At 39.2% G+C, this 21969-nt stretch overlaps 1 protein-coding gene across 2 annotated transcripts in view; it reads left to right on the forward strand.

The window, feature by feature from the left end:
• The first annotated feature begins 4176 nt into the window (after positions 1-4176).
• LOC113487589 (delphilin-like) overlaps positions 4177-21969 on the forward strand; it is a 45296-nt gene continuing 27503 nt past the window's right edge. For both annotated transcript variants that reach the window (XM_026862265.1, XM_026862267.1), the window contains exons 1-4: positions 4177-4330; positions 16897-17001; positions 18928-19014; positions 20939-21112. In XM_026862265.1, coding sequence (XP_026718066.1) covers positions 4295-4330; positions 16897-17001; positions 18928-19014; positions 20939-21112 — 402 coding nt within the window. In that variant the 5' untranslated portion in view covers positions 4177-4294. The remainder of the gene's footprint in view (positions 4331-16896; positions 17002-18927; positions 19015-20938; positions 21113-21969) is intronic.

Below are 21969 nucleotides of genomic sequence, written 5' to 3' on the forward strand. Positions count from 1 at the left end.
AAATAATCCCTGCAATAACAGCCCCAAATGTTATCTGTCTCTTTAAAAATAAAGGGGTGTGTAAGGTATTTATGACTTTTAGGTGTGAGAAGGACCAGCCTGACCACTCCTTCCTTATCGCCTGTCCCTTCAATGATTCCCAGCTTTGGTTGTTGCTATCACGGCCTTCAAAGGAGGCACAGAGGGCCTGGCTGAGGGTTGGAGCACCCTGGTAGGGCAGATCACATAGAAAATGGAAGGTGTCAGTCTCCCAAGGTTACCAAACTGATAGCTTTAAAGTAGCAACTGAAATAAAATTATTGAAAGCCCCTAAACTGTAAAATTTCCATGACAGAAGGAGTGATCGCATGGGAGGAAGAATGGATGTTTGGATGGACAGACAGACAGAAGGATGGATGGCTGAATGCTGGTGCTTAGCCAGCTAATGACTGCAAATATTTAATGTACAGTGCAAGCCCAGCATCCTACAGGTTAGTTACATTTCTGCTGGTTTCCTTTGCACCTAGGAGTGTCTCTCAACTTGCTGTCTCTTCTCACTGTGGAGATCCAGGCTGTGATGAAGGTATCGTTTTTCTCTTTTGGTTTTGTAATTCAAGGCACAGTCTTTCATTTGGTCACTGAGCAGTACATCTAGCCCTTTATCATACCAGCCTTTAATGTCAGGATGTTTTTTTATCCAGTATCTCGGTTAGTTCCTTGATGTTCCCATTAACCTAGTCTAAGGAATGACACTTAAAATTGCAATATGCTTTCTTTTGAGTAGACACTTTACCCCTTCTGGTCCTTTCAGCCTTTTCTTCCTCTTTCCATTAGAAAAATGAACTGTTCTCTCTTCAGTTCCTCATCTTTTTTTTTTTTTTTTTTTTTTTTTTTCCCCCCAGTTCTTTTTTTCTTGATTTACCTTCAGCATGTCTCCCCACACCACTCTCTGCTGATTAACACCCTTGATATGCTTGCTGTCATACTAGGTCAAAACCCCACACTACATGATAGAGTCATTAGGAGCTCTGGCTTCCTCTCCTTTTCAGCACTGTTCCACAGAAAAAGGAAAGAACCTATTTATAAAACAGGTTTAGGCAGTAATTTGGAGGTGAAACAAGTTTCCAGTGAGAAGCTTTGTTTTTCAACTCTAAAATATTTTGTGCGAGCATTCTAGCTCTGCTGAAACGTTCATGCTTGAATGAGAGGCAAAAATTTGTCGTTGAAATGAATGCTTTTTTAACTATTAAAAAAAAGAGAGAATAGTTTAATTCAAATTATATTTTTTTAAACCCAAAATTATTTCATTATGTCCTTTTCTTGGGTATGAAAATGTTTAAGAAAATTCTTTAATGGAATAAAAAATGGACACAAACATTTTTTTGATTTTTGCCTATTAAATATTTAAGGTTGATTAAAAACATACTTGTTATAGGATTTCTTTTTTAACTTTCATATAAAGCACAAGATATTGAGTTCACAATATCCTAATGGAAAACTCCTGGGGATTTAGCATTTGAAAAAGCAGGTAGGGAAATCTCTGATTTCTGGCACGTGAAGTCACTCCCAGGGCTCTGAGGGCCCTGGTGAACAAGAGAAGCAAGATAACGCCAACCAGGAGGCTGGTGAGGAAGTTCACACCTTGTGGTTGGATACAGAAGTGAAGGAAGTCTGGAAAAAGCTGTTTGGAATCTCTGTTAGTAAATCTGAGACACCTTAACTGCCTTTTTGGCCTGAAAATCACAAAGAGAGCATGGCAGGTGCACACCGGTGGGGGCAGGACCAGCCTTGGGGCTGGTGGCCAGGGAGTGAGGTGGCCAGCAGCGCTTCAGAGAGGTCGTGGCAGGGCACGGTGCTTCTCCAGGCAAAGGACCCCTGTGTTTAGCAGCAAACACACCTAGTGCAAGTACTAAAGAAGAGGAACAAGTCACAAAGTCATCTTTGACACCAGCTTTAGAGTTTTTCGTGTTGTTCTGAAGTAAAATACACATTGCTGGTACATCACATTTATCTTGTGCATCAGTCAGGCAACACATGAAGTGTTCTTGTTCTTCCATGTTGGTTCAAAACTTCTTCCCCTTTCTTTTCATCTTCACTGGAGAGTAGTTTGTTTAAGTACCACATTTACCCATGTGTTTGCTGCATTACATGCTTCTGGCATATGTTTTAATCGATTAACTGAGAAGGAAAAAAAAAAAGAAAATTACACCAGAGCCTTTATTAAAAGAAGGTGTAATTAATGACTTCGGATTAATTGAAAATGTTTGCTCTAAAAGTAGCGATGGAGCTCCATTCTGATTAACTGCTTTCTCACACACTTTGTAACCTTGCAGAACATGCTGTTCAGCAGGCACTGGAGGGGAAAAGACCGTCTAATATCTCTGCAGAACCTTTATAAAAGAATCCTGTCATTTTTCCATTCTAAAGTTTTCTGTGGTGCTATAATCACATTATAAAAAGAAGTTCCTTGGGATTGTTTAATTTAAAAAGAAAATCATAGTTCCTCAAGGACTGAGAACTCTAAGAGGGAATAGGCTGATACTAGAAATTTGATTCTGAGTGAATTAGTTGCTATTTTATTTTAACCAAATGACTCAAGATAGCTGTCAAAGAAACATGTTTCCCATGATTTCTTTTTCCAGTTTAGCAAAAAATTTCCATCCTGTCATGTTGGACATAGAATAGTCAGAATTCAGAGCATCGAAAGAAAGACAATCTTTTAATAAATATTTCTTTAGAAGATCTGGACTTAGTCAGGTCCTGTTACATTTTTGGCCTTTGTTAAACTAACATTCTTTCAAAGAGTAGGACTTAATTTTAATCAGTTCAAATTATTAAAAACTCTTTGTATTAGCATATACTGACCTTCCTTTTAATTTGTGTTGCCTCAAGTAACCTTGGGAGAATTCGTTCCTAATCCTTTCCCTCTCACACATTTGCTATTATGGTCTCTCTTGCATCTATCTACAGTGTTTAGCAAGTGTGAGCTTAAAGGCTCCTGTCCGTGAAGCTGGTGAATCCTGGATGGCTGTCAGAGCCTGCTCTTAGGCACAAGTTTCAGATCTGTTTCTGGCATGTTGAAGACCTGCCTACAAGGTGAATGGGTTGGCCAACTTTCCACCATGTTGCTCTCCATAGCTTGCCTCTGGCTTCCAGCCTGAATTCAGGCTGCCTGCCCTTGCCTCTTACTTTTGTAGTGCTGGTTTTGAGCTGAGCTCTGGCAGATAAGTCAGCTGAGCTCCTCAGTGGAAGGTCCGTAACTACATCAGCAGGTGGGATTTATGTGCATGGGTATGTGGGGATGGGCTGGGGAGCTCTGCCTTTATTCACACTGCACTGAACTTCTCAACTTCCTCTCCTTGCCTTGTTTCTATTAGAAAACTGCTTCTATGCTAGTAGAGGAAGAGCACCCATTATCAAAATTTTTAAATTCCTGTCACTTAAAAAAAACCCCAAACCAACAACTTTGCAGGAGATACTTAATAGCTTTTGATTTTTCCTTTTACCTCTGTTTGGAGAAGAAGAAATTTCTATTCAGAACTTTTAATCTCAGAATTAATTTTGATATGTTTTTGTGTCATAATAGAGCTCCTCATGTATAGGTGGGGAAACAGGTATATTGTCTCTGTAGCTGCTGAACAATTTTTGTCCGAGCTGGGTTAGATTTCCGGAATGCCTTACTGTTAATTCCCTCTTCTAATCACTAGACTGTCTCCTCCAATACAGATAGCAAAGGCAAAGGCAAAAATGCTGTTTATCTTTACAGAAACCTTGTACGTTAACCTGCAGGTGCCTCTGTGCTTGCATCCAATACGCACATGTTCATGCTGGAGTTTGAAGACATATGTTAAAGATTGCTGCTGTGCATAAAAACATGGCTGTGAAAATTGAGCATTGTATTTCTAATTCCTGAGGCAAACTTTGTGACATTTAGTATGAAATTTGTTTTGGTAACTAACCTGTTGGGTGTTCAGATAGATCCAATGTACAGTAATAAATCATAATTTCATCATTCATGGCTTGGTGATTTCAGGTAGTCACTAGAACAGAAATATCAGTTCAGGAACTTTTTTTTTTTTTTTGTCTTTGACAGAGCTGCCATAAGGAAGCAAAGCATCATTATTGTTTGTTTCAGTTCTCAGCATAAAAGGAAGTAACACTTAATAAAAGCCATTGGCTGCAAGATTTCATAAGAGAGAGAGAAGCAGAGAGAAAGAGCGAGAACTGTGCTGTGGAAAAGCAGGTGTGATTCATGAATAAACTATAGTTTGCAACCCTATGGGATACTGATGAAACAAATAGAATTTTCACAGACATGGATAATACAAGAACACAAGACACTTTTTCACAGGTAAAGGCAGAAACTCTTATGGCTTGCATGAAAGTGCTATTTGTTGTGCGTAACTGAAAAGGTGGCATATCAGAAACTGAAAATGACTTTGTATTTTATTGGCAAGGAATTTGCAGTAGATTGTTTAATGTAATTGATTATTATGTGATATGAGCTCAGACAGGTCTAACGTATCAGAAAGTGTTTGCAGAAGATGTGTATGAAACAATATTTTCCTGTGTTTTATTTTTAAGAAAGTTGAAATGTGTGATCCTTTTCTGATACAAAGAAATGGACAAAGAGAAAATATCAGTCTTTCTATTGCTATGCTAGAGAGGATTTATTAACACTATATATTATTTGCACTAAAAATTTCCATAAGGTAATTGGAGGGGAAAAAAAGTGGTTTATATTATAGGCAAATGCAGCCTTTTGATAATCATACTGGAATTTGAAGTGATTGATATGCCAGCATTGAATATACATCAGTTTGTAGCACTATTGAATTTGTCTGAGAGTGCCTGCCAGATATATAGTCATTGTAGCACTGTGCTTGTTTCAATACTTGCATGTTTGGAAATCTGCTCCCTGGAGAATTAAGTGGTGGAAAACTCCTCTCGAACTAAGATAGCTGGTGGCATGTATTGGTGGAGGTTCCCAGGTGTGTGACCTGGAGTAAGGAGCAGTTAGGAGAAAGAATGACTGTGCAGGCTGGGAAGGTGTGATGGAGTGGTCTTAGTCCTGGGCACCTACTCAGGGTGGCTTGGCCAGCAAAGCATGAGGGATGGGGAGGATCTAACCCTGTTTGCATGATTCCCCTTTGTCACTGGGAAGGATTAGATGTTCCCTGAAAAGATTTGCTAGGTAAGGCTTTGGACAAAAGTAGAGCAATTGCATAAACCAGGGTGAAACCTTTTTATTGCTCTTTGGTTTGTCAAAGAGGAAAAAGAGCACAGGATGAATTGCTGCCTTTGGTACATCCATACAACATCAACCTCCTTGGCCTTTGAAGATTTTTGTGCAGTGTAACAGTTGATTCAAAGACTGAGTCATTTAGCTTGACAGATATTAGTTGCTTCCCCTGAAGTAATAGCACCTGAAGTATAATAAAATTGCAGGTCCCGTCTGGCACTATTCAGTATAACGAAATGCTGAGGTGCTGGGATCTATTTGGAGATGCTGTTGATGACAGTGGTGTTGAAAAGGCACAAATCCAGTCTAGAAGTGTTTTCCCTTTATCTGCTGTCTACAGCTTGTGTGTTTATTGCTTGGCACTGACGCACAGGCCCGACTTGCAGCTTATGAATCATTGCTCTTATTTCTTACTTCAGGTACCGCTGGGGAGGTCAGGGGCAGCACAGATGTGGAAATAACCAAATGTTTGCTACCAGAAAGGGCTTGCCTGAACGAGAATCAGAAAACAGGAAACCATAACCAGATGGTGCCACTTTTCCCTTTCTTTCACTCCCTAAGGCCTGCAATAAAGTAGATGCACAAAGCTCAAGTTGTAAGATCACCAAAATATTTGCAGAGTTAAACTGCACCTGAGAAAAATGTGTGCTTTAAACTTTTTGTGAACTCCTTTTGAAACTTGACTATATGTCTTCCTGAGGCTTTTCATCGAAGTCTTCTGAGAGCTGATAAGATCATGGCATAAGGTGAAATGGTTGTCAGACCTTTTGCTTTTCCGCCCTGCTTTACTTTAATCAACGACTTTAAAGTACTTTATCCCCATGGCTTTCCCATACAATTTTTGTTAGACTTTTTATTAAAGGCCATCTCTCTTAGGTGATTTATTTCCCCCACTTCTCCCCTTCCACCTGCTGCCCTCCCCTTTTCAAGGTACCTTAGAACAGATTTTCACTCTATATTTACCAAGGGATCGATTTAATTTAAATGAGACCAAATGATTGCGTATCTTCTGATATGTATATTCATGAATATGTATGTACCCAGCCTCAGAATCAGCTCTTGTAGCCTCCGAGATGGGCTATTGTTAAACTGTAAATCAGAAATCCGATCTTCTGCTGGGGCTTCTAATGGCTTGACTCTACATACTGGGTGGTCAGTCCAGCACAGATGTGGATTCAGAACAGCCTGCTCCTTGCAGTTAGCATCAAATGTCAACCAGTGCAAAAGGACTTGTGAGGCAGTTCAGCTTCACTGGTCCTGCTGGTGTTTTGAACCGGGGTGTTTGTGGGTTCTGCAGAACTGCTGGCTGAGATATGCTATATTGGTGCATATCGCTTTGAGACTGTACCTATACTGAAAGCCAGAATCACTTGCAGGCAGACTAAAGCATCAATGTGGAAACTGTGTGGGAATCAGAGCTCACTTTTCCTTGATCCATCTAAAACCACCTCAAAGCTGGGGAATGTGTTTTTTGTGTAAGACAAGATCGAAAGACCCTGGGAGGCTGTACTGAATTTTCATAAGTTTGCTACCTAGCAGGAAATAGTCCATTAAAAAAAGAGGATGAGAAATGCCTGTGGGACAGGGATGACATATATCCTGAGGTATTTCTTCCTCATCGCCTACACAAAGATGAAATCCCTGAGTTAAATTTCCTGCTGCAGAGCCATTTGGAGCTCCATCTACCTTGTTTCATTCTCAGTATTGTCCAAGTTCCTGAAACTGGGAGCATAATGGATATTGCCAAGCCTCTTTTTGAAGGGAAATTATTTCCTTAGTTTAAGAATGGATTTAAAGACCCAGCATAAATAGATGTCCAACTAACCAAGCCTGAGGAAGCTGACCTTGTTTGGAAAAAGTAGGGTGCTTTTCTAGGGAAGCTTTAAGAACATGGCAAAACCATTTACATGTACACAGATTACATTCTGCTAATCTGTCACAGTTTAGGAGGGGAGTGGCAAGGAGAAATAGCCCCCATTTGACTAAATATTTTCCTAGGATGATTTTTAGCAAACCAGAATCCTGGAGAGAGAAAAAAAAAAAAAAGTTAGTTTAGAAATGATACAGCAGCAGATGGATGCTCATTGGGGTTTTTTCCTAAAGCTCTCAGACCATGTTTTGATTAGAACATAATGAAGAGTTTGTTCATTAAATGTTCCAGCTAATTAATGTAAAATTAATAGAGACCCTGGATTCTCAGTTAAACATGCATGAAATCAGTGTTGTGTTCTCTATGTTGCACTTCATTCATTTTTGCTTAGCAGGTGTTAACTAATATGATCTAATAAACCTCAAGTATAATGAAATGAGTCTGGTTCAGCATTTAATAATTTGAGCAGTCCAATTCTGCTTGATATGTATCTTTCTTTTACAAGACGTTAGGGCACAAGATGAGATTGTAAGCCTGTGAACAGAAAGATGCATGTTTTTCTCCAAAATAATTAGATGTCACTGTTAAATAGTCTGGTAATCTTTGTTTCTTCACAAGATTAATTGGACTATCATGTTAATAAGAAAATATGATAATCCGTGATAGTTCTTATCACCATGGATTATTTTAATTACTGTAACTAAAGGCATAAAATATTATTTTAGTAACAAACTGAAGTAGTTCTGTATGAACCACTTTCTTTATTTCAGTCCATTTTGTAGTGTAGTTTAAGTTATACCTCAATACACCAAGAAATTACCAGGTAAATTCACACTTAAGTATTGTTTCGCAATCAAATATAATTTCAGGACATACACTTCACGTTTCTGTGGTGGCATGACATTGAAATCAGTGTGAGTTTTGTACTGGATGTGTTTAGTGTAAAACTATTCCTGAATGCTTCTGAAAGTCTTCCCATAGTAGCTACTTCCCAGGTAAACTGCCTCTATTTTGGTAATTCAGATTGCACCCACTTAATTAATTTCAACTGACAACAATGTTCAGCAAGTCAGTCTCTTATGAGATAAAAATCATACTAAAAAAAAAAAAACCAAAAAGTTTCACTTTATTTACATTTTAAAATGTAGTTTGTATTGGTGGAGGCCAACATCTGGAGGAAAACAAAGTTATGGTGGAAGAGGGTATAAACCTGATTTAATCATGGCTTAAGCATAACACACACAAAAAAAAACCAAACTGAAGATGTTTGCCATTCGTTACACAGACTATTAGTAGAAGCTGGAAACTAGTTCACACTGGGACCTCCTGCATTTTTGTTGTGGTGCCTGCCCCCAGCCTTTGTAATACTAATTGTAATATAAGGCTTCCTATAAATGTTTTCCCTGCCCATTTACTGTAGCATTCTGATCGGGTGTCCTTCTAGAATAAATGGGGCAGTTGACATTTTAATCATTGCAATCTATAGGAGAAATGGAAAGGTTTCACCGTTCATTGTGTGGTGCATACACTGAGGTCTCTCTCTGTGCAAACATACAGACTTACACAGGAATCTCATGATGTGTCAGCGTAGGACTGTAGCCTTGCCAGCACTCTAGTTGTGCACATTTCGGGCATGGAGGACTTACTATTGTATCTAAAAATTTTGCAATCTCAGTTTCTTTTTGAGTACTACATGCAAAAATATTTGATAGGTATTTGAGGAGAATCACTAGCAGGTAATTAAAATACCATGTTAAGATTACTTAATTTAATATTACACCTGCTTAATGTGAAATAAGTGAAGCAGCAAAACTGCAGAATCCATGAATTTTAGCAATGCATCATGCCTTTAGATAGCCAAAGTTCTCACTTGTATTTGTAAACAACTGGACTGAGAAATAAAGGGTGAGTAGAAAACTGATAAAAATACTATTCAGAGACTGTTGTGAATTTTTCTTTGAAGATGTAGAAGTGTACAACTGTGTCTCTATACTCCAAGATCACCCCTTGGAAACATTCATCTTATTTAGTACTGACGACTAGAGCTAAACTCAGTAGACAACGGGCACCAAATGGGTGTGGGGTAGAAATAAGAATGACCATTAATGTGCTGGTCATATTTGTTCTCCACCACTATTGAAGAACTGAAGGGCCATAGGCTTGGCTCTGCACAGCCAAGGGCATCTCCTCTCCTGCCTTAGAATTCCAGGCCATTAGTACAAGCCTGGCTAAAACAGGACCTAGGATGTGTGAGTTAGGATTTGGAAAACATCACTGTATTTCCTAGGAGGTGAGGACTGCTGCAAAAGGTTTCCCTGTAGGTCTTGCTCTTTGGTACTTTATTGCAACGGTAATGCTGAGGCTGCGTAATACCCAACCAAGCTCTGTCAGTTCTGATAAAGTAGCACGTATCCTCTGAAAGGAGGGGTTTTCAGGGACCATCTCTGCATTGGAAAGAAACTCTCATAGGTTGGATGAAGTTTTCTAAAATCTTTTAAACCTCTGACAGTGGTGCTTTGAAAAGCAGTGAAACAATTTGTTTTTTTGCCTTCAGCCTTGGACTTAATTAAAAGGCAAAAGCATGCAAAATATGGGTCAAATAAAGAAGTTAGGCATGGCATAAACCTAGTAAGGCATCTATCAAAGCACCATCCAAGAGTTTTGCATCCCACAGTGTCCATAAAACTTTTTGTTTAATTCTTCTTAAAGATGCTCAGTAATGAGAGATTCAATAATCCTCCCTAGGCAGCTCAGTGCTTAGTGTTATCCTTGCTGTTTTCCAAATGTCTGAGCTGAACCTCTTTTGTTGTAATTTAAATTGTATTTCTTCTTATCCCACCACACAGTGAGCAACCTGCTCCTTTCCTTTTTGCAGCAGCTGTTTATGTACTTGAAGACTGTGACTTCCCCAGCCCCTCTAGGCTGTGAAATCCCAGTCTCTTCTGTCTTTGTAAATGTGTTTTTTCAAAGCTCTGGTTATTCGCATTGTCCTGATCTGGACTCCTCCAACATGTCCACTTCTTTTCTGGGGACATGGAAAACTTCACACACTGTTCCGGGGGAAGCTTTTATCAGTGCTGAGTACTGGAAAGATTAGTTGTGTTGTGCAGACTGTGCTGCTGTCTACAACCTCCCAGTGGGATGTTCACTTTTATTGTCACACTGACGTTGGTAACTTGTGTCAGTTTGTAACCCACTACCACTTCTGGGTCTTTTTCTGAAGAAAACGTGTTCCTCAGCCAGTCCTTGTGAAGCTGGCAATTCTTGATGAACTTTTAAGAAGATTCTTTTCTCCTCTTGTTGAATTGTATATTGTTGTTTCTCTCATTTGTCAAGCTTTTTTTGAATTTGAATCCCCTTTGCAACACGTTTGCAGTTCTTTCCACTTGCTTGTCAAAGTCTGCAAATTTAATAAGGAAAATCTCTAGTCCATCACCAGATCATTAATGAAAACACTGAATAGTCCAAGATGAAGTCAGTCTTCTGTGCAACACTACTAAATTTATCATTTCAGTTTTCACAGTGAAACTCTGGTAATTACTTTCTGAGTGTCATTTCCTGACAAGTTCCAAGTGCTGCTAGAGCAGGAGGGTCCATGCTGGTCTGTTAAGTGGTGATTGAGGAAACTCTGAAGTATTTGCTTCGTGTGAGACCTATAAATTGTCAGTTTTTCAGAGGGAACTTCAGGAAGTGTTTAAGCATTGAGATTCCTCAATATGGCGATATTTTCAAAACTGGAAGTAGGTAGACTAGTTTGTATTGTACGCTGTACTATAGACATGTCACTAGGCACCAGTTTATATTTTAGGTTCCTAAATGTTTTTTGAGACTAGCTCTCTGAAATTTCCTTGTGGTTGTACTTAGTCACTATATACCTTTATACCAATACAAAAATAGATTAGAATAAAATATCTTTAGGCTCCTCCAGCTCCTACTGAAAGTGGCAGAATTTGCAGTGTTTTCAAGGAAATCAAGCTAGTTTGATGAATACCTTCTTCTTTGAATAAATGTTGACAGATATTATTCAGCCAGATATAGATCTGAACAAATAATGCAAAACATTATTACAGATGGATAATTTATTTGATGAATAGCAGCTCTGTTTGACAAATAATATTAGTCTGTCTCTATGACTGGCTACAAAAGATGGTATTGCCAAATAAAAATATCACATCAGTCATCTGTATTGATATTTCATGTAAATTGCAAGTGGAGGCTTTTCAGATACCCCCATCATAGAAGACAGCCACTCCCCTGTAAATATATGGGAGCACTCAGTACACTTTGGGCCAAGCTCAAACCTGCTAGAAGTGAATACATTAGGAGATGAGACCAGAACTTTTAAGGCAACACAGACAACAGTGTTGTGTCTGCTGTCTTTAAAATCACTTAAATTACATGTTCAACATGCAGGCAGAATGTTGTTTGGCATAATATTGTGAGGAAGACAAATATCCATAGTAAACTCAGCCAGTGCCTTTGATTAAAAAAAAAAAAAAAAGGAAAAAAAAGTGTTTTCTTTAAAAGCACAGCTTGGAAAAGGAAGTTGCTACTTGAAATTTCATCACAGGTCAATCACTGCATTATATTCTGGCACTTATTTTTAAGCTTCCACACCGTACTTTGCAGAAAGTGTTGTGCACTGTAGCTGGAAGGCACTGAGTCAACAGAAAATCCCCAGAAGGCTTTAACTCAAAGTCGTTTTATCCTGCTGCTCTGGATAGAAAACAAAATCTTCCATTATTAAAAGCTATATTTGAAAATCTGGACTCCAAAATGAATGAAAATATGACCCTATGCGGATAAAAAAAGTCAGACGTGTATGTTAAAACAGCATATTTATTTTTGTGTGGACAACACTAGCATTCAGTCAGATTTATGCCAAGAAATTCATGAGATCTCTGTAAAGCAATATGTTGGCTCTTCCTTCTTGCACTGAGCCTCCTTGTCCCTTGGAGCATTGATTCTAGCAGTGCTAAAAGGGAGATGCTACTGGGGAGCGTAGAGGATGAGGAAGAAGCCCTCTTGGTCCAGCCTTCCCTTCTGGGTCCTGCGGCAGCCAGGAGCTGGTTTGACTCTTACTCCTTGCAGCAAGCAGATGAGAATGTTTAACACTGTTAATGTTTAATAAGGACAAGTGTAAGGAATGCTTAACAGTGAAAAGCTTGACTAGACTTGAATAAAAATTTCTCCTCATTTGTACGGGGAGCAGGATTTCTGCATGACTTGGTTTTGTTGTCACAGGAAATGATAGAGCTCAGTGCATATTAGCTTTGATCTTCACCTAAGTAAACCTGAAATAATGTCTCACTGAATTGTGCCAGTATTTGTAATAATTGAGATCGTAGGTATGGCTGACTGACAGCCAGATTTCTTGCTCTACGTCTCCATGGGTGTACGTGCACACATTCCAGGAGTCTTTTTGCATTAGATTGCTGTCATATTATTATGATTCAGGTAGGATGGTCCACAGAATAAGAATAAGCTGAGCAAAAGCCATGTAGCTCAAATTCCTCTGTAGGTAATGGAGAGAAAGATTTGTGAAATAATGAGACAGGTCTTACATGTGGTGAATTGCCACCTAGAGAAGCCCAGGTATTTCCCTTGACTGCACAGGAGTTACAGCAACCCTGTGGTCGACTGGGGAATGTGAATCAGTGTGTATTAGAGGATGAGAATCAGAAAGAAGAGACATGGGAAGACATTAGCCTGTCTTATCCTTGAATGGTTACCCACGTTCTGCGTGCCTTCCACTGCTTTGCTTAATCAACTGTAAGTGACTCAGATAACGTGGCTTTAACCTCTCTTTCTTGGTTGATGCTCAGAAGGTCTGGGGACATTTCTGGAGTCATTAGAGTAATATTTCCACAGCGTGAAGACTACATGCAAAACCTTCCATACCTCTTAGGGCCTCCTGTGAGACTGTGCTGGGCAAATGGAGAGTGGCAGGAAGCCCTGGAAGGGGTCACGTAGAGTACTGTGTTGGCGCTTGCCCAAGAATAAGTCAGAAATTTCATATCTCGCCATTAAACACATTTTATACCGTGGCTACGCCAAAAATATAAAAACCTCACCCTGCGGAGTAATGGATATACAGAGAATGCCTGGAGCTCCACACTCTTCCTTCAATTGTGAGCGTTGATTTTTCTTTCAAATCACTTACGTGGCTATACTGAATTTTGTGTGGGTGATGAAAATTTAATCTGTATTAAACCGGATTCTTTAACCTGGCAGGTAAACAAATACATTATTAAGACAATCTCATGTATTTCCTTAATGTGCATGTTTTATAATAGAGGCATTTTTTTTTTCTAAGTTTTGTTATCCAACCTTGTATAAAAACATTCTGTTGGGTTGCACCAGTCACTTTCTATTAGGCAATATAATATGATCTAACTTAATGGTATTTCAGTGGATAATATGACAAAAATTGTTTGTTTTTTTAAAAAAAAATATAACCAAACCAAACACAAGAATGAGCATTACAAAAATTGTGACGTGCTGAGAGAAAAGCCCCACAGATACAAAATGATAAAGGTCAGGACATGTAACTCAAGTCTTGTTTGCAAGTAAAAATACCATGCTAACGTGTGGCTGTCAAAAACCTAAGTGAACCAGACAGACTTCTGACAAATAATTTTGACAGTTCTCATAAGCTGAAAAGTGCCTTCTCTGCCTCTCTTGTCTTTTGAAATGTTTCCCTCCTGCTTACATATGTGCAGAGAGAAAGAGAGTTAACGGAGACATTAAAACAACAGGGTGCTGTTAAAAATAACCTGCACCAGGCACTGTCTTTTGTGTGCTCTCTGGGGAATGCAATAACTGTCAGTAGTCTACCTTACTAACTAACCTTCCTGAATTTGCAATATACAGAATGATTTGCTTCTCTTTTGCAAACATTTTTCTTCATACATTATTAAGGAAATTAAGAGATGTTCCCTGTTGTTTTCATGTCTTGAGCAGAATTTCATTCTAATCTAAAGGAGACTTTGGTGAAGGTAAGCAGAATGAAGAGTTGAATACTTTGTAGAGCCAAAAATGCATTCTCTTCTGCATTTTTTTTTGAAAAAAAAAAAACCCAAACCCCAACAAACCCCAAACAAAAAATCCCCAACCAAAACCAAAAATACTTTTGAAAATTTTCAGCAATGCAAAAGAGTAATACAGTGAATTACAAGAAAATGTCTTGGTTTTGGTAGAGATGTTATGGCAAGGTTTCTTGGTCCTAGATAGAATATTTGGCCAGATAGACCTTAAAATACCCAGTGCTTGGGGCACTGCAGAGTGTGGAGCCTGACTGCACAAGAACAGCAATGGTGACCCAAATCACCTATATCCCAGGAAAAAAAAATTTCCAAGCCTCATATTTTTCAAGTTGAAACTCTTGTTTTCTTGGCCACACTTAGGAGGCATCCCTGCAGATGTGCATGATCTATTGGGTAGATGGAAAACACCAAAAAATTTAAAGTAGAACTGAGCTTGTTCATTGAATTACTTGTGTACTGAAGTGAAGGAAATAAATACTTCTCTTGTTTATGTTAAGCAGATTGTGCCTTTGACATAAGGCTATGGTGTTATCGTTGTTATCCTTGCCATCCTGCTGCAAAATCTTAGAACCCTTTTCCATACGAAAGGGCCTCACAGTTGCAAAAATACTATTCAACTTCCTATCAAGAACTGCTGTTCTCTATAAATAGGATCTTGCACTTTAAAGCTGGCAGAGCTTTGCCTTAAGGAAGCTATATTTTTCAATTCAAATATATCCATATTCTTGTTTGCTTACACAGAGCCTGTTCAGTGGGGAATTATCTTGTTAAGATCTAATCGTATACTGTATATGTGTGGTGTAAATATATGGCCATTTAAAATTCAAATACAGAATGTGGAGGTCATTGTAGGAACCTTCTGTGCCTCAGCAAGTGTGAATGAATTATCAGACTGCTTTCATTCTTTCCTCACTGTTCACATTACTATTTGCAGCTGGGAGCTATGCCGTAAGTTACCTTTATATTAGCACTGAAAATTCCGAGGCTTTAAAACCAAAATATTTCTTCTTCTTTTACTCCCAGTTTTATTTGTAGGCTGTAAAAACATACAACGTGTCTGTTGATCAGAAACTGGTTGAGATGTTGGAAATTCGGTAAGCTGAAGTGTGTTCTCTGTAGTGTGGCTTAGAAAAAGAGAGAACCTGTGGGTTTACTGGTCCCCGACCTCTGTGGTGTGACTGGTTATTTTAACGTTGCCCGTCACACTTGTGCCAGGTGACTGATGGGCGGAGAGGATCTTACTCCGCTGCAAGGCTGCGTTGCTGGGGTTTTCAGCAGCCAAGGGGCCGTGTCTGCGGAGAGCTGTCGGCGTGGGTGAAGCGGGCGGCTGGCCAGGACAGGGGGTGCTGGGGGTGGCAGCGCCGCTGCGGCCCTGCTGCCTGCCTCCGCGGGCTGGGCAGCAGCTTGGGGGCTGCTGCTGGGGGCAGCAATCACCAGCCTCAGCGGGCAGCAGGACTGGCGGCCCTCGGGAGCCCCAATTTCTGCCCACCCTTGCCCCCGCCAGGGCAGCAGACCCGGCTCTCTAGGGACAGCTCTCTTAGGTCTTCACCTTCTTTTTCCTACGACGGGAACAGCAAAACCCACTCCAGGTCTTGGTGCCTCGTCCTTGCGGTAGCCAAATTCAGGTTTGCTTGCAACGCCGAGATGCTCTGAGGTGCCTTGCTCTGACCTTGCTCTCCCGACGGCTGCAGCAACAGGGGTGGTGCAGGGGAGTCCCCGTTCCCTGAGACAATCCTGCTGTCCCTTCCCCTTGCTCCTGCACAGCCTGGGCAATGCTCCCGGGCGGGCTCTTCGCCTGCATGTCCGTGTGGAAGAGCTTGAGCAGGATGATTTGAAAGAAAGATTTTACCGTAGTAACTTACCTCCTGGTGGTGAAGTCATTCTCCAGGGGGTAGAAAACATTGTATATTGTGGGTAATTAAATTGTAGCTCAGCTACTGGATAAAAAAATCACCAGTTCCTGAGCTCTGGTGGTAAAACTTAGACACTTCTTCTAAATTCCCAACCCTGCTACTGTTGAGGAATGGATATCACACAAGGGAAGGCTTTGGTCTCTCTCAAAGGGAGGTTGTTTATTCCTCCTGCAAAGCCTGTGAAAGAGCTTTACCAACAGTGTAAGCAGCTGTAGTTCTGGATCCCTGGTTACTCCACTTGCCTGTTGTATTTGCTGTTTGGCATTGTAATCCCCACCTGGTTCGCTTAAGAGTGACATAAATTTGTGTATAAGCTTATTGACAGTGCAACCTCGGTTTTTTTTGAAAAAGGAAGGGGAAGTGCAGTGCTGGCTTGTTCATGTGTTTAGGTAGGTTCACATGACAGCAGTAACCCGTACCAACATCAATTTCCCCCCCTTCACCCTGAAAATTTTAAATGGTTCTGATTTTGCTTTCATGTTGTCTGTATGCAGTATTTGACACTAAGGATAAGACACAGGCAAGCATGCAAAATTGATGTTTTCACTTCTTGTCAGATTTTCTAACTAAAAAAGATTTACTCCTGGCAGTTCTATCTCCAGATATTACCACCCCATCTTCTAAAACTGTAAAAGCCCCTGTATATTGGATACTTTGTGGACTCTTACAGGTTTCAAAGGGAGGTTATATTTGCTGGGCATGTTGTCGATAGAACATAAAATATGAATGAAATTGTAATTTTATGGCAGATACCATAGCTGTAACTGTCACAAGCACTCCGTATCCTTAATAGCCAGATGAAAAAAAAAGTATCTTGAAACATTTGATTGACTTTTTTTTTTCCAGTTAAACCAGGAAAAAATCCTCAAAATTATGAACATGGTGAAAAATAAAGAAGTGAGCATTGAAGGAGCTTTGCATTTGGCACAGAAAGAGGTGTATACTGAAAAGGTAAGGTTGCTCCTTTGATCTATTTTGCAAGAGATTCAAATGTATGAGCATGTTCTGGAAAGCCTGGTTGAACGTTAGGAGCATGTCTGTATTGCTTTCAAAGACGCAATCCCAACTTGTGCAAACATATACACTCCAGTTTATAACCAAATATGTCATGTACTAATGGCTAATGCTGCCATGTAGCTGCTGCAGCTACACGGATGTCATTACCTGGATTAAGTAGTTTAAATCTAGATCAGATATATCCATACGAGTTTTGTTATACTGAGTACAGCATCAGGTACCGTAACAATAAACATAGGGCAAAATCCTTGGTCTGATACTGTAAAGCACCTCAGGAAAATGATGGATCTAATCTCTGGGAGTCTTCTAGTGTTGGGGCATGACTGGCCACCGTAAGAGGGTCTGACAACTCACTTTTATGCATAGCCACAAAAATGGATGGCAACAAAGTCTTATAGAAAGCCTTGGCAAGTGTGACTTCAGTTCTAACATTGCCTATGGTTGGCTCGGACCTTCCATCAGGCAAAAGTAGTATCAGATGGCTTAAAACTGCTTTTAGGTCCTACAACAACACAGCTTTGCTGAGCATAGGTCAATGAGACCAAGAGGTCTAGTCCAGAGTCCAGAGATTTCTTCAGTATCAGATTGAGATGCCAAAATGTCTTTTTTTCTACTGTTAAAACCTTCATCTCATCACTGACAATCAAGTGGAATGTTATAAAATGTCCATTTTATAGAAAGCATGGACGTCCTTTTCTGAGAAAAGTAGAAATTGGAAATGGTGTGAGTGAAAATGGTGTGAGAATGAGGAGTACATTAATTGCGTGCATTAGTACAGTCAGCCTTCTGCTTCTCTCCATAATCCCTGTCCAGTATCTCTCTTACTGCAGTCTCTGTCCATCATCACCATACAAGTGCCAGCAGTGAATTATTTGGAGAAATTTTCACTATCTATTTCCCCTTCTGCTCTGGATATTTGAACCAGCGTCCCTATGGGAGCACCTCCAGGAAACAGTGAAATTTTATGATGTGCTAATGACACAATCTGAAATTGTTTTGCATGGCAGGAACTGATAGTGATTTTGAGATAAACCTGGTGCTTTTTGGAATTTTCAAAAACTTCCTGAACTGCTTCTTAACTTATTGGCTGGAAAGAAATATAATGAGAAGCAAAAATAAATACTAATAAAAAAGCAGCACAAGTTTTTCAGAAGGGCTGCAGTCAACAAAAATATTAAACTCAGCAGTGTAAGACTACATGGAAATGTATTCTCGGAGTAAGAAGAGAAAGGGTTCCTTTTCCACTTCCTCCATGTTAAAGTTTTCCTGATAGCTAATTATTAGAACTAAATCAAATTTAATATAGCTGGAACATGACCTTCCTTTGCCTGCATTTTCCTGAAGATTATAAAATTAGTAATTTTCCATGTACACAGTATAGCCACTGTAAGGGACCAGAAAGCAAATCGTATAACCTCGTAAAATATCAAGGAACAAATATCTTCCATTTTACTGCACTGCATTCAAGGGTCTATAAATATTTTTCTTTAAAGTCATATATGGTTCTTGTTTGCCACTTAGCCCATTCAATAGACTGCTGTACTCATGTGTTTTGAAATGTGTTTAGTCCAATTCCATGGGCTCTTCTTCCCGTCTTTCTGCTTTCTGCCCTCCTTTTCACCTTCCATCCCAATCTGTGATTAATTAATTCATTCAGAAGGCCTTATGGATATTTTGTCCTTGTGAAAATCAGGTCAGGAGGATGTTTCCATGTATCTCCATGTGAAGTTCTTCTGCAAAGCCTCCAGTGCTGTTTGAACACTGTTCACTGAGGAGATTTCACCTGAGAACACGATTGGATGTGGGTGGACAAAAATTAGCAGTGTTGGACATATTGATGATTTCTGTTCTATTTTTCAGGATTCACAGGATTTGCTAACTGGCTCACAGTTTAACTTCATTATCTACAAATACAAACATTATCGGTGGCAGAAACGAATTCTGCAGGTAACTTTAAAAATTCTCACTTTTGAAGCAATATGTAAAAATATAGGGTGCTTAGGTTGCTTGGTAAACGTTAAGAGATAGGTCACAGAACCACAAGAATTTTTAAGCTATCAGAGAGGTATAAGATATTGAACAAACTTTCTACCTTTTACACCAAAAGTATTCTGGGGTAATAGCTGAAACGCCCTCTACTGATTCCCTGGGAGGGCTGCAGAATGGACTTGATGATCTAAGGTTATTTCACCTCTAAAAACCAGGATTTGTCTCAAAGATGATTGATTATGATAGGTTCTGCCTGGGGTTGTTCTTATTAGCTATTAATAGTAAATGCATACCAGTGATGTAGACGTACTTAAATACCTGTCCCTTTTGACAGGACATCACTCCAACTGCACTCTCTAAAACCTCGGGAAAAATGTTCCTGGGGATACTCAGAAGGTTCATTTGGCAGACTATGCATTTCAACTCTCGTTACTCTATCCTGTGAATTCTTTCTTTGACATTATGAACTCTTAAAGCTTTATTGACTTGCACAACATTAAAACAAACTTCTGTCAATAATGCCTGGTGGTGACTCCATGAAGTCAGTAACAAAGGTTTCACATTGTTTCCAGGAACCTGGGTTTCACTGATTTTTTTCCTGCAATTTGGACAAAATTTGATAATGAGCAAGCTCAAATCATACATGCTAGAGAGTGATTTTTTGTTTACTACATCTTAACTGTAGAAAGTATAATTTCCCTGTTTCCCTCAATATCCACTGGTTTTTGTAATTAAACGATTATTTGTTTAGACATAAAGCTGATGGAAAAATGGAGAAAGCTATATTAGATGTGGAAGTTATTAGTCTGGGTATCTGGAGTAGTTTAATTCCAGTTCTCTAGTTACCAGCAGCCTTCAAAAGTCAGAGATACTAATAATGAGAATGGTTCTGCTATAAACAGAAGAGAGGGAAAGGCCGCGGTGTTAGCTTTTGGTTGGCATGGTCTGCACTATAGGAATGAAAGATGCCAAGAATCATTTATAACCAAAGGTAAATATCTAACTCAGGTGAGAGCTGAGACTCTTCTGAGTTTGTCTACTCTGTGGGCCACGTTCACTGAAGCTGGACGGTCAGATAATATTCACATCTTACTGTATCAGCAAAGCTGTTTGTGCTCGGCAGGGACTGACACGTAGAGCAGGTACTAGAATCTGTCTGTACCAGTTTTTAACACTGCAGATGTAGATTGTGCAGTGGAAGAAGAATAATCTTATTTTGAAGCAACAATTTTCAATTTTTGTATCTGTGAAACAGCAATAAAATAACTTTACTGGCTATTATTATAATTTTCTTCACCTATATGTGCACATATATGTGAATATATACACAGAGACAAAAAACCCACTGTGTAGATAATTTCTAAACCAAAACACAGTAATATTTGTATCAGAAAGTAATCTCTCAATAGTATCCTCTTTTCCTGACACAGAAGCAGCTGTTATAAGAATAACCATCTTCACTTCATTTTAGTACTGGGGCATAGGTTGAACCAGTTAGTAATTGAATCTCTGCTGAGATGGTCGTGCCATTAGTTTGTGCTACCACTACTGCTGAATGAGAAGTTTTTGCACTGGGTTGTATAAGACAAGGAGAATTTAAAAAGAAATAATATTTTAGAGTGATAAATTGATGCATATTCATCAAAAGAGATAGGGAAACACAGTTACAATAAATATCTGTTTGTTTTGTTACTAAAACAAATACAGTACAGTATCTTGATGATGGAATGTCATTTTTTATTCTATTCACCAGCAAGATAGGTACATATTCTAAGCCAGTCCTTTATCTAAATGCCCTTGCATGGTAATATTGGGAATGCTGTCCTTCCCTTTCAATGCAGAGAAGCGATGTAGTCAAGTAATGAAGAACTTTCTATTCCAGATTGATTTCAATACAAAGACCATTTTTAACATTGAAAAAGGAATTATTAAGAAACAGTTCCCTTTCTCACAAGTCAAAGCCTGTGAAGATACTGAAAGGAGGCGCTTCAGTATTGTGTTTCATGGGCGACAAGATTATGAGCTGGAAGCAGTGTCTCTTGATGATAAAAGGAAGGTAAGTTTTTACAATGTCATAGACAGATTGCTATAAATAACAGCTAATGTTATGGTAGTACCCAGCAGGTCCCAATCATAAATAGGAATTGTTATGCTGTGCATTGTGCAAGCAAAGAAGTAGGTATGTCTTTATTCTGTGTATGATCATGCATAGAACAAAGGGAATGTGAGTTCAGGATGAAGTTTGGCCTTAGGATTTTGCCACAGTTCACTAGGACTGAAGAAGTAAAGCCAGCTCAAGTTATGATAAGAAAGTGGATGCATTTCTTCAACTACACCTTCAGTGTAACTGCTCTGAGATTGTACTAAAACAAGGAAAATTGATGATGTGCACAGTTGAAACTCAATAAAAAAATTTCTAAGCAGTTTTTTTTTTTATATATATGTAAGGTATTTATTAAAATGCATGCTTTTAAGAAGGATGAATGAGGCCATCCTGATGCTGTGAAAATGACCTAGTAGTTCATTTTCTACCACCAAAATACCCCAAAATTTTAAAATTCAGAGGAAAACAGCTTAGGTACAAATTTGTTCAATTAAATGATTCAGTGTTGTAAGATTTTGTATGAATTGTTTCATTCTGAGGTCTCATCTCCTTTTGAATTCTAGGTTCAATTAAATATTCCAAGCAGTGTGATTAGACTTTACACTGAGACTTGAGAAACTCCAGTCGTGACATTAGCACTAGTGTTTCGCCTGGATGAAACTATCCCATGTGTCCAGGGCTGATCAAGTCTTGGAGTCTGTGTCCTCCCACTGCTGAGGTGCTGAAGCCAGCTGCACTATTTAGGTTGAGATACAAACTCAAAAAGCATGGAAGAGGTTTTGTATCCAGACTTCTCCCGTGACCCACTT

Source organism: Athene cunicularia, assembly GCF_003259725.1.
Source record: "Athene cunicularia isolate RWA chromosome 20 unlocalized genomic scaffold, athCun1 chr20_part1, whole genome shotgun sequence".
In the NCBI taxonomy this organism is placed as follows: Eukaryota; Metazoa; Chordata; class Aves; order Strigiformes; family Strigidae; genus Athene; species Athene cunicularia.